Raw genomic sequence first — 12,782 nt, 5'->3', positions numbered from 1 at the left:
AAGGAACATAAAGATAAAACTGGTAAGACATAATCTAAGAATGGACCATGATACTGTTATGTTATAGACTAAAAAAAACCCTGTTTGTTTCTCTCTTTCATCATAAGCACACACATTCCAGTCAACATATCAAAAGTTCTTTCAAAAAACAGACATTCATACATACATTTTTATCTGAGCATCTTTTTTTTTTCTCGTTCATTTTCCCCCACTTCTGGGGAATGTGTGGATGCTCATTGTTTTGTGGAAAAGTAAAGAACAGGCATCTTTTAGAAACATTTTAGAAAGGCCGCTTTCTCTCCAGCATGTTCCTTTTACACATCTGTGGAGTCACAAAGCCATGTCTGTGATGAAACGGTTGCCTTCCGAGTTACGTCCGCGATACCTTGATCTGCTTTTGCCCCACTGCCCTGAAATGTGCATCGAACACATAAAAAAAAAAAGCAGCATAATGAACTGGATAATTCACTCAAACACACAGACACACACACAAACACACACATAAGCATACTCACAAAATATGCACACACATACACACACACTCACACAAATGCACACACATACACAAATACACATGCACACACACACACATATACACACACAGACACACAAACACAGAGCATATACACTCAGCTAAGCCACTTTTTCCACATCCATTATACCACCATCTCTTATCAAATTCCAACCACCACCACCACACCCCTTTTTTTTGGCATGGGGTGTTGGGGTGCGGGAGGGGAGGAGAGGGGGGGGGGAGTTGAGGGGGATCAAATACCACTCTTAGTGAAAAGAGATAAAAATGATGAACAAGAACTCACTTTGCTAGTCACTTATGTATATTTATTTCTTTTTCTTATCCTTTATTTTTTACTGTGACTAAAGTTTCCTACATAGGATTTTCAGATGCTTCACACAGGCAAACACTATAATTGTGATCACAAAGAGATTCACCCAAACTGTCATGTGAAATGGGAGTGCCTGTGAATCATCAAGACTGGAAAAATTCTAGCATCTGCGCTATAAGCCTATCTGCATTTTTGCAAGAGCAATGCCTCATGATGAACTGTAATGTTGTAAGCTTTAAGGGAGAAATATGTAACTCTCCATTTTGTAAAGAGGGAGAAAATGCACAATGTAACTGACAGAACTGTACTACTAACAGGTCCAATTAAATGTCAAGCCCTTCACATTAAAATAGGATAGGAAAAAACAAATAAAAAAAACTGCATGCCGGAAAAAATACAAAAAAATGGGTGGCACTGTAGTGGTGCGACGCGCTCTCCCTGGGGAGAACAGCCCAAATTTCACACAGAGAAATCCGTTGTGATAAAAAGAAATACAAATACAAATAAAATAATCAAACAACTAGGAGAAGGGGTAGAGGAATGGGAGAGGAAGACTTCAAGAGGGACATGGGGAGGAAGACCGAAATTAGGGCATGGAATGGGAACAGGATCTGAAATAATAATTAAAAGAAAAGAAAAAAAAAAGAAAGAAAGGAGAGAATGAAATAATGTCAGGCTTCACCAACACCTATTATTTTTTGGGTGTTACATGACCACGAAATACCCGTATGAAAGTTCTTCAACAAATCAAAGTTTGCCAAACGCACGAACACTGAACACTGCAGCTGTTTTCTGATTTAAAAAAAAAAAAAAAAAAAAAATCCAAGCAAGATGCTTAAAACATGCTTCTAGTTGCAAACACATTGCAAATTTAGAGCTCTCATGGCTACGTACGTGATTGCAATGTACACCGGTTCTCATTCTGATATGACTAATGGGTAATGGATATGCCACAAATACCAGTTCTGACACTTTCACAATCTTCCAAAGCAAATGCACAGATTATATAGATTTCACAAAAAGTTAAGGACCACTTCATAAAACTATACTTGTTTTTTATGAAAAAAAAAAAAAAGTTCAGTAAATCAAGAGAGGATTTAAATAATGCAAGATGCCTACGGTCTACCACTTCCCTCTCACTGAACACACTAACGGCTGTTTCTGGTGCGCGTGCACTGTCAGCCCATCATTTCTCGCAATCCACAATTTCTCTCACTTTGAGAGATATCATGGGATTGGGATAAATCATGGTCATTCCCCTCCCGTGATTTCTCGCAGCTCACAATTGAGAGAAAACGTGGGAGAGTTCGGAACGACCACGATTTCTTGCAATGCCACGTTTTCTCTTGAAGTGAGAGAAATCGTGGGGACTCCCCCCACAATTACTCTCAAAGTGAGAGAAATCTTGGGATTGCAAGAAATCATGGGCTTACATTCACCATGAACAGCTTGAAAAATGCATTTGGAAAATCAATGTATCAGCAAAATAATATTGCCAGTTCAGGTTATTCAGCAGTTTAAAGACTGGTGGCTGTGGCTTTCCATTGTAAAGAATGGAAATGCATGAACAGGAAAACACCTCTGGTTTATGAGTGGTGCTCATGAAACTGGCTGCACACACCGCACACTGTTTGCCAAAAGTTCAGCATCATTTCACCACGCCCACCAAGAAGAGAACTGCAAAGTCCCGAGTTGTTTCATGCATCACAGAAGATAGTGTGTGTAATAGTGATGTGATGTGTAAACGTATGAAGATACAGCGATCAGAGAGGTCTTTGTAACAGTAATGTGATGTGTAATAGTATGAAGATACAGCGATGGGGGAAAAAAAAGGGGGGGGGGGGGCGGTGTCAGCGAACGTAGAAGACAATGGTAACATGGTTGGGTTAGAAATGACTGCAGCTCTGCGCTCAGCATAAAGATGAATGACATAGCAAAACGTGTGTGTGTGTGTGTGTATGTGCGTGCGCGTGTGCTTATGTTTCTGTGTATGTGTTTGTGTCTGTGACTTTATATATTGTCACTAAAAACCATAAAATGATTCATGTGTTTGATTGTGTAATGAACTATATATGCATGTATATATATATATATGTGTATGTGTGTATATGTATATATTTGTGTGTATATATATATATGTGTGTGTGTGTGTGTGTGTGTGTGTATACATATGTATATATATCAACATAATCATTTATATCTGTTATTGTTAATGTTCACACTTTTTCTCATCTATTCTGAATGTCATAATGAATTTTTATATATATATATATAATAAAACGGTGGTCGACCCAAGAAAGTCCGGGAAAAAAAAAAAAAAAAAAAAAACAAAAAAAACCCTCTGGTTTATGAGTGGTGCTCATGAAATTGGCTGCACACACCGCACACTGTTTGCCAAAAGTTCAGCATCATTTCACCACGCCCACCAAGAAGAGAACTGCAAAGTCCCGAGTTGTTTCATGCATCACAGAAGATAGTGTGTGTCTGTTTAATATTTGCTTGTGCATGTGTCGCAGAATTTTTCGTTCTCGGAATTATGACAAATGTTGGTTATCTGTAAATCAGTAACTGTGTGAGTGTCAGCGCAAAGCTCAACGGATGTTTTCTGCAACACTCCACACACACACAAAAAGTGATTAGTGCTGGGGGGAGGGGACTCAGGGTGAGTGAGGTGGAAGTCATGTCACTGAACTAGTACTTATGATCAGGCAGCACCAAAAACACACACACAAAAAGGTGAAAAACGGAACCAATTAAACCACCCTGAAAAAACAGAAGCAGAAATATAAAAGAGTTTAAGTTCTGGAGTTGCAGTCCACAAGTGCAGAAGAAGAAGAAGAAATGACCAACAGTTACAATGCCTTTCTTTAAAATGAAATTTTTTTTTAATGTTAAGAACTTTCACAAAGTGAATTTATATATATATATATATTTTTTTTTCTTTCCTTTTATAAACCTTTACATAGTATCATCCATTTTGTTGAAATATATGAAATCTGTAAAAAACAAACAAACTTGGTTTTGGACAATGATTTTCGAATTTCATGTTTCATATCATAATTTCCTGAAATCATGTATAAGCTCAGGATGGAAGGATGACTTGTATGTTAATAAACAATATCAAAGACAAAAAAGAAACAAACAAAAATCCCAAATTGTCCTCAGCGTTTGTGTGTAACTTCACCAGAAAACATATAAGACCTCAGGTAACCACCTGTTGCCCCCCCCCAACCCCCCTGCCACCTCTCAACCCCCCAAAAAAAACCCAACCAAACCAACAAACATTTGTACTGAATATAAAGATATAAGATCACAAATCAGTATATAACAGTATGGTTAGGATGGACAAGGGATGAGTGTTCCAAAACATGATTAAGGGCAAGTCATACACAACTAATAACATGTTTCATTCAATGCTTGGCAGCCCCATACTTGTGTGAAACCTTCCATAAGGATAATCTGACTAAGGCTCTGGCATCAGCCAAAGTATAACAAGGTTTGATACTGAATAGTCTTGGGTACATGCAGTACGGATAGAAAGGAATACTGAAAAAAGTCTGGATTTGGATTTTTAAATCATTATCCTCTCCCAGAACTGTTACCCATCGCACTGACATTTATTTCCAAGAGTTAAATAAAAGAATTTGTTCAATAAGCAAAATAAATAAATGCAATTGTGGAATATGCCTTTCCTTATTATGGAGTTTTCAAAACTTGTATAATTTCCTTCTCAACAAAGAAACCTCTCATTCATGCACACATTAACAACTTTCATAAGTACGTGTGAATGTGTGTGTGTGTGCATGTGTGCATGCCTGCAGGTGTGTGTGTGTGTGTGTGTGTGTGTGTGTGTGTGTGTGTGTGTGCATCATGGGGTATGCATGAGTCACACATGTATTCATTCATCCGCAGATGAGTAAGCATGTAAGTACCAAATTTGCAATTTTCATGCAAAGTTCGCTTCAGCATATGCTCACTTCAGCGCACAAGCACAAAAACATGCATGCACACAATCCACATGCAATACAAATATTATAACAATCATATTTCTGAACATAGGACAAATACTTCGTAATGTATCAGATTTGAAGAATAAAAATGGTTTCAGCTGTACAGTGGAAGATGACATATATCAGGAGAACTGATGACCGGTGTTATAAATCTCTATTGCGTATGAAGCGGTTGCCCTCAGAGTGGCGCCCGTGGTATGTGTATTTGCTCTTGCAATAGAAGCCTGCAAAGGAGGGAAAGGAGGATCAGGGTAGAGGGAGTACAACAACACACCACAAACTGTGGGAATCATACAGAGGAAACACGCTGAAGGGAACACTGTGAAGATATGGAAGATGGAGAATAATAAGTAAATTGTGTGTGTATCTCTCTCTGTGTGTATGTATGCATGTGTGTGTGTGTGTGTGCGCATGTGTTTTGTGTGTATGTGTGTGTGTGTGTGTGTATCTGTGTGTGTGTGGATGGGTATGTGTTTGAATATGTGTGAAGGCACATGTGCTCAAATATGCATGCTGAAATGTGTATGCTCATGCATGTGACTGCTCACATGTGTGTGTGTGTGCATCTGTGTTTGTCCATATACAAGCATATGTATATGTGTGATTGTGTATGTGTGTGTATGTGCTACTGTAAGAGTGTAAGTGAGAATGGTGGATACAATTTGGGTGCCACTTCACACACACATACACAGCATCTCAATGTGGATGTGCAAATACATAGAAAAGTACGTTTTGTGCAGTGATCAAGGGTAAAGGACCAAAGAGAAAGAAAACCAATTCACATCTTACAATTGCAATGGTCCGGTTTGTGCTCAAGACAAATTTTCTCAGAACTGTACCATTTTCTATCATGCATACCATGTTCTTTTGATTATCAAACATTTTCTTGGCTGCTCCAATCCAATGTTTTTAAATTGATAAAATACACACACACACTCATACACACACTTTTTTTTCTCTGTATGGTTGTTCATATTTTCTTTGTTGACTTAGGGACATTACCTCTTACTAGCTAAAGAGTCCCACATATGCCCCAGGACCGAAAACATAGCACATGCCAGAACTGACCTAAGTGTTTGGAGTCCTCAGAGTTCTGGTTTTCTGTGGGCAGTGGAGTAAACTGAGGGGTCAGTTCGTCGCTGTCATCCTGCAACAACACCAGTACAGCCCTCAGCTGATACACAAAACTAGAAACTTAGTGTGATAACATAATGTGTTTCTGTACAATACAGAAGATGCACCTTTGGAATTAACCCCCCCCCCCCCCCCCCCCCACCCCCCCAACATTTATGAAATATCCCAGAGTGAGATGTGCTTGTGTATTAGATGCAATCAAATTATGATCCACCTGACAAAACTCAAAGCAAACTTTTGGAACAAGCAAACAATGGCCTGAGTGAAACTAATGAACTTTAATCAGTTTAAATATGGTAACATTTTCAAGTAAATGAAAAGAAACAGTCAAATAGACTTTCTCACTCACGAAATCAGAATAACTGTTACTATCCTGCAAAAAGCCAAAGAAATCTGAACTCACAGAATCTGACAAAAAAACACCAAAAAAACCCACCAATAATTCTTTTCTGATGTACGCATTTTAGGTGAAGACTGTGACATTACTTCCCAGTTCCGCAGAAGGTGACAGTGTGTCATTTGTACTTTGTTGTTTGCATCTGCCTGGATGATGCTTGCACTTTTGAAGAAACCATCCACAAAACTGTTCAAATGAACTGCAAGATTGATCACCTTCAGTTTAAAAAGAAAAAAATCAAAGTGTGTATACTTTGTTTTCAGCATACACATACACACACACACACCACACACTGTTCTCACGAAAGAATTTTCCCTGGTATGACTTTAACCATTTCTGAGTTGTTATCCAGCTTCTTCTTCTGCATTTGTGTTGCCGGCTGTGACTCCCACGTTCAATCGTATGTTTGAGTGAGATTTTATGTGTATGACCATCTTTACCCCACCATGTAGGCATCCATGCTCTGTTTTCAGGATGAGTTGTTAATCCAGCTGTACACATGCATTCCAGCACTCTCACCTCCTCCCTGTCCACTGTGGGTCTGACCACCTGCATGAACTGCCCCCGCTGTCTGGCCTCGGTCAGCTCTGACAACTGCACCATGCTGGAGTCCAGGAACTTCAGCTTGGGCAGGTGGAATAACACGTAGTATCTGGAACCATGCAATGAGATCAGGTACGGTAAGGTAAGGGGGTATGGTATGGTAAGGTAACATGAGGTGAGGTGAGATAGATGAGACCAGCAAAACAAGACAAGACAAGACAAGACAAGACAAGATAAGGTACAACTTTACACTTTGTAAATGCACAGAAATTTGTCTTTTGGCTTCAGTACGTATAACTATAAACACAACAAGCACAATAACTTTTAGAACATGAAAATTCATTAAAATATTCAACACAATAACTATAATGATAACATTCATGTTGATCATTCATCTCTTGATGTTGATTAATCATCTCTATCTTTTGAAGCTTGAAGCCCAGCCATCCACACACAGACATATCGGGGCTGAATAAAAACAACATCGTGTTGTTTTCATCATGAGGATCCTGAAAAAAACAAAAAAAACAAAACAAAAACAAAACAAAACCCCACCAACACCTGGAATAGAAACACAGGCACAAATACAGTCACATGGCAGACTGCAGCATGCACTTGACACACTGAAAAAGAACCCACTGCAAGAAAAGTGTTGTCATCTGGAAACATCTTGTATAAGAAATCCTCTCTGATAGGTACATGCACGCACTCAAGGCCTGACTAGCATACTGAGTTATGCTGCTGTCAGGCATCTGCTTAGCAGATGTGGTGTAGCATACAAGACTTTGTCTGAACACACTGACGCCTCCTTGAGAAACTGAAAGTGAAACCACCTCACCTGTATCTCTGGTAATCTTCTTCATCTTTCTCTGTGGAGGACAACTGATTTGGGCAGGCAGCGTTGCCCAGCAGACTGAGATAGTGCAGTTGTGGGAAGCAGTTCTTCAGCTGCATCAGCAGTGGCTCCAGTTCCAAAAACTGACAACCAGGAAAACATTACCACTGGGTAAAACTAAAACATTATAAAAAAAGAAAACAAAAAGAAACAAACTTTCAGTCTAGTTTTGTTGATTATTTTCAATTTATGAACTAATGTTGCAAAAGTTTATCTTTAAAATTCCTTTAGAAAAAAAAAAAAAATCTGACTAAAGTCAGTATTTATCATTTTTGACATTCATGGACTGTCAGAAGTTTAAAAATCATAGATTAACATACAATTTTTTCAAAGTTGGTGTGCCCAAAAAGAACGAATGGAGAAATCAGATCATGAAAAAAACATCTGCCTGCTTGTAACTTTAGGACAAGAATTATCTGGAACATGTATTTGGTGTCAAAAAACTCAGAATAAAAAGTAAACTATAAATTTCTATTAAAAAAAAGAAGAAAAAAAAAAAGCACAGGAAATTTCATATCTTCTCTCTGTACTCAAACAAGGTCAAGAATGGCCAGTGGAGAATGATGTCATGCCATATGAGACCAGAGTCAACGGCAACAGTGAATGTTAAAATGAGAGACAAAGGCAGCATTTGCCTTTAACAAAAAAAATTTCCTATAATGAACATTACAACTTAAGAGATGAATGTCTACAGCAATACCAATAGCGCATGCACCTGTAAACATTGAAAATACTACAGTTTCAGGCAGTTTGATGCTAAAATATTTATCGACAGCAAAGATGAGACCTGAAAAATGCCAAATTTGTAAAAATCTGGTTATTGGCCGTAGCTACTTTCGTTTTCTCCGCATAGGCGGATAGTAGTTTGCACAGGACAGGAACATCAGACCCCTGCCGGAGTCTGCACTAGTGGGTCACGGTTAAGTATGTGTAATTAAAATCTTGATTTTCATTATTTTGACCCTAACAATGTGTTATTGTGCATAGCTAAGAATAGCTGGCTGTGACTTTAGCCAGGTTTTCGAGCACTGCATCACACACACATATCTATCAAGTACGTGTCAGGCAGAGAGAGAGACAGAGAGAGAGAGAGAGGAATAGAAAAAGAGAGAGAATACAGTGAATAACAAACAAGGCCAAGATGTTATCCACAAGAAAGACAAAGAAGTGTCAATACCCAGTCTTGGTGAATGGTCAAACTTTTAACCACAAGTGCTTGGTGAATGGGTAGCGGTGAAGGTTGTGCATTTGAAAATCTGACACTAATGCTCATTGTATTTTTCCAAAGGGAAGGCTGGCATGCACAAAGGATACACACAGACACTCGGATCACGTTCTCTGTCTAAAAACATATTTGAATAAAAAGACACTGAAAGTGAAAAAAAGAAAGAATAAACATGCACACATACATGCACACACTAATAATGACTTGCACACGTGTCAAATTGACACAGTGGGGCAGAACACACACAAACAAGAATGCATGACACACACACACACACACACACACATACACACATATATATATATATATATATCTGTAGTGATGTATACACACATTTGGGCATATGAACAGGGCAAACATAACATAAACACACACACTGAAGCATGATACTCATGTCTACACAACAGTGTGGTCACTGACACATAACATTTATTTTTCACACACACACACACACACACACATACACAGGCATGCACATACACACACATGCGCACACAAACACATACATACACACTTTCTCTACCTGGTTTTTATTGAGGAAGAGTGTTGTGAGTGACTTCAAGCAAGGGAAGACCGTGTTGTCCCCCAATTCATTGTTGTCCAAAATCAGTTCCTTCAAGGAAGTAAACTGCTCCAGACCCTCTAGTCTCCTGCAGAGTTTGACATAACTTTAAAAAAAAAATATGTGCTTACTCTGACTTAGTGTTTCAGCTTAAAAAACGCTGGGGAGGGGGGCGGGGGGGGGGGGGTGGGGAGCAGAACTTTGCATAAAACCAGTGAGTTGATATATGCATTTAAATTAGTTTAAAAACTAACATGCACACATGGCTCACCTTCCACTCTTACACAGTGACTCCCCCCTTACCTCATCTCCCTCCCCCAAAAAACAAAAACAAAAACAAAAAAACAACACCACAGGACAGGAATGTCAGACCCCTGCCGGAGTCTGCACTAGTGGGTCACGGTTAAGTATGTGTAATTAAAACAAAAACAAAAAAAACAAAACAAAAAAAACCCACACCAGGATGTCATGACAAATCTTCAGATTCCAGAGTGAATACATCAGTCAGTTCTTACACGTTCTATTCTGATTTAATGTTGTCTGTGTTGAAGGTCATATCACTTCTTACAATTACACAAGTAACATTTAGGGCCGGTAGTCAACACATGTGTGTCTCTGTGTGTGAATGTATACTTGTGCATGCATGCACATGCATTTATAGGTGTGTGTGTGAGTGTGGTGTGTGCGTGCGTGCGTGTGTGTGTGTAGGGCAGTGTGTCAATGTGTACAAAAAGTAATCTTGCTTGTATGCTTGCATAAGCCAGACTGTATATCACTATATGTCTAGTGTGTCACAAACACAAATAAAAAGTATCATCTTAGTCAAAGCAAGAAAAAACCAAAGAAACCTAAGAATTTCTGAAAAAAAAGCATGCCAAAACCACTCCCCTAAAAACAACAAGAAGACACAATTTCACTGTTCTGATGGCCAACATGCAAGAACAAATGAGTAACTCTAAGTCTTAGAAGAAAAGAGAATGAGAGACTCAGAGAGAGAGAGAGAGAAAAAAAAAATCTATGAGAGAGAAGAACAAAAAGAAAGTCAACCATATGAGGACTGTACCGAATTCTGTTGAAACTGAGATCCAGACGGACTGTCCTGTCAGCAAACTCTGACACAAGTTCTGAGGGAATTTCCTCCACATCGTGGCCCAGGAAAGACAGCTGCCAACCAAACAAATGTTCCAATCAAATCTGATCAAAACAACAACAAAATAGTAATAATATGAATAATAAAACCACCACCACCAACTGAAACGTCAAAAGAGTGAAATCTTGCAGTGGAAATCAAATTTACAAAAAAATATCTTCTTCATGAACAACAATGATACTGCATGAGAACAGACTGACATTTTGGGGGAGAAAAAGATAGCATGAATAATGAATTTCATGAATGTGAGGGCTGATGGAAGGATAAATGTGAAGGGTAATATGGTTGGATGTGAAGATAGCCAGTATAGGGGCATAGGTGGTGGAGGAAGTTTCTGCATCTGTATATATATATTTATAGTCAGCAGAAATCAATTTAGGCATTACTTGGTATGCAACTTGTGAGAGCACTTTTCCTAATCTATGCAAGTATTTTTATGAAATCAACTCGTAACAAGAACTCTGTGTGTGTGTGTGTGTGTGTGTGTGTGTGTGTGTGTGTGTGTGTGTGTGTGTGTGCATACATGTGGTGTGTGTGTGTGTGTGTGTGTGTGTGTGTGTGTGTGTGTGTGTGTGTGTGTGTGAACATGTGTGTTTGTAATGAGAGAGCGAGATTGCGAGACCGAATGACTGTCTCAGTGACTGACACTGAGATACGCCTGTGTAATGATGGCAGTGTAACTGATTCAGATTCAGACAGACATAGACAGGCAGACATGGACAGAATGAGACAGACACAGACACAGACACATACACACACACCACACCACACCACACACACACACACACACACAAACACGGAGGAAGTACACACACAAACACGGAGGAAGAACCAGTCGATCGTAGACCCAGTGCAGTCCCAAGTAAAAAAAAAAAAAAAAAATGTTCACCTCAGACAAAAGGACAGATACGCCGACGGAATGAAAAACAACAAAACAAACAACAGACTGGAACAGATCAACTTCATTATATCACGATGCATTCTTTACCTGTCCATCTGTAAACACAGGAACATTACAATCGCTTTGTGTCTCCACTGGCGACGGATCAGATTCAAAGCTGTCCTCGTGAGTCGCCATTGTCGAAAGTCACGTGCCCGTCAGATCATGTGACCAGCCATTCATGTTTATGTCTGATAGGTCATGACCTTTCCAGCTTGTCAGCGTTGCAGTTACGCAGAAAAAGAAACTGATTTTTGCTGGTCGTGTCGTAGACGACAATGCAACAAATAAAAATGCAGATGCAAGACAAAGTACACCCAATCTTTATAAACTGCACAGAATTGCAAGAAAATAGGAATGCTATTTGTACCCATCATCTACTCCAACCTCTACCGCTCTGCCAAAAACTTTCACCTCGACTCGATCCCAATCTTCCCGGTGAAAAAAGTATTTTACCTTTTGGTCAGAATACTAGCCCGCAGGGCTCTGTGTGTGTGTGTGTGTGTGTGTGTGTGTGTGTGTGTGTGTGTGTGTGCGTGCGTGCGTGCGTGCGTGCGTGCGTGTGTGTGTGTGTGTGTGTCAGTGTGTGTGTATGTGTGTGTGTGTGTGTGTGTGTTTGTGTGTGGACAGAGTGGATGGAGGGGGACGGGGTGGCCGGAGGTGGTGGTGGTGGTGGGGGGTGGGGGTGGGTGTGGGTGGGGGGGACACTGTTCCTTTCGTCTTTTTTCTTTCTTTATGTTTTCAGTGTTTTACATCAAGGTAAGGAGGAGGGTAAACTGGCGGACATGTGAGATCGGGGTTTACTCCACCCCAGAAGTTGTTCACATTGGTGTATTTCAGATTCACTGACCTGCGGGAGTCCAAGTACGTGAGTGAAGGGAAGGGTGAATGCCGTGGTTGATCCATTCCATTTTAAAGACTGGTTTCAAGTAAACTCATCATTCTCGATCGCCTCGACTTTGACGAATTCAACTGAATTCAAGTGCCTCGGTCATAAAGCGAATTATAATGTTTCACTGAATCGTCCCCCCCACCCCCGGCCGCCCCCCGCCTCCCTCCCCTCTCCGGCCCCCCTTCGTGC

At 39.8% G+C, this 12,782-nt stretch overlaps 1 protein-coding gene across 3 annotated transcripts; it reads right to left on the bottom strand.

Annotated features, from left to right (window-relative positions):
• LOC143293749 (leucine-rich melanocyte differentiation-associated protein-like) lies at positions 1–11,861 on the bottom strand. Of its 3 annotated transcripts, XR_013056802.1 has the most exons (8): positions 11,750–11,861; positions 10,675–10,775; positions 9,573–9,699; positions 7,768–7,907; positions 6,906–7,038; positions 5,924–6,002; positions 4,914–5,079; positions 1–410 (listed from the first exon to the last, which is right to left on the bottom strand). XR_013056802.1 is itself a non-coding variant. In XM_076604976.1 (7 exons), exons 1-7 carry the CDS (start codon positions 11,837–11,839, stop codon positions 331–333), a joined length of 750 nt encoding a protein of 249 aa, XP_076461091.1. In that variant the 5' UTR covers positions 11,840–11,861; the 3' UTR covers positions 1–330. The 3 variants fall into 3 exon arrangements, 2 of the variants coding, with proteins under 2 accessions (XP_076461091.1, XP_076461079.1); XM_076604976.1 differs by lacking the exon at positions 4,914–5,079; XM_076604964.1 differs by lacking the exon at positions 1–410 and having other exon boundaries at positions 4,156–5,079.
• Between the last annotated feature and the right edge of the window lie 921 nt (positions 11,862–12,782).

This window comes from Babylonia areolata, chromosome 1, assembly GCF_041734735.1.
Source record: "Babylonia areolata isolate BAREFJ2019XMU chromosome 1, ASM4173473v1, whole genome shotgun sequence".
Lineage (NCBI taxonomy): Eukaryota > Metazoa > Mollusca > Gastropoda > Neogastropoda > Buccinidae > Babylonia > Babylonia areolata.
Note: the sequence above shows the minus strand (reverse complement) of the source record. Positions and strands in the feature narration are given on the sequence as shown.

Excerpts from the sequence above, each read along its gene's own strand:
- LOC143293749 (XM_076604976.1), bottom strand. The coding sequence starts at position 11,839 with ATGGCGACTCACGAGGACAGCTTTGAATCTGATCCGTCGCCAGTGGAG. Across the intron at positions 7,039-7,767 it reads GAAGATTACCAGAGATACAG|ATACTACGTGTTATTCCACC; the intron begins GTGAGGTGGTTT and ends GCATGGTTCCAG. Across the intron at positions 6,003-6,905 it reads CCACAGTGGACAGGGAGGAG|GATGACAGCGACGAACTGAC; the intron begins GTGAGAGTGCTG and ends GTGTTGTTGCAG.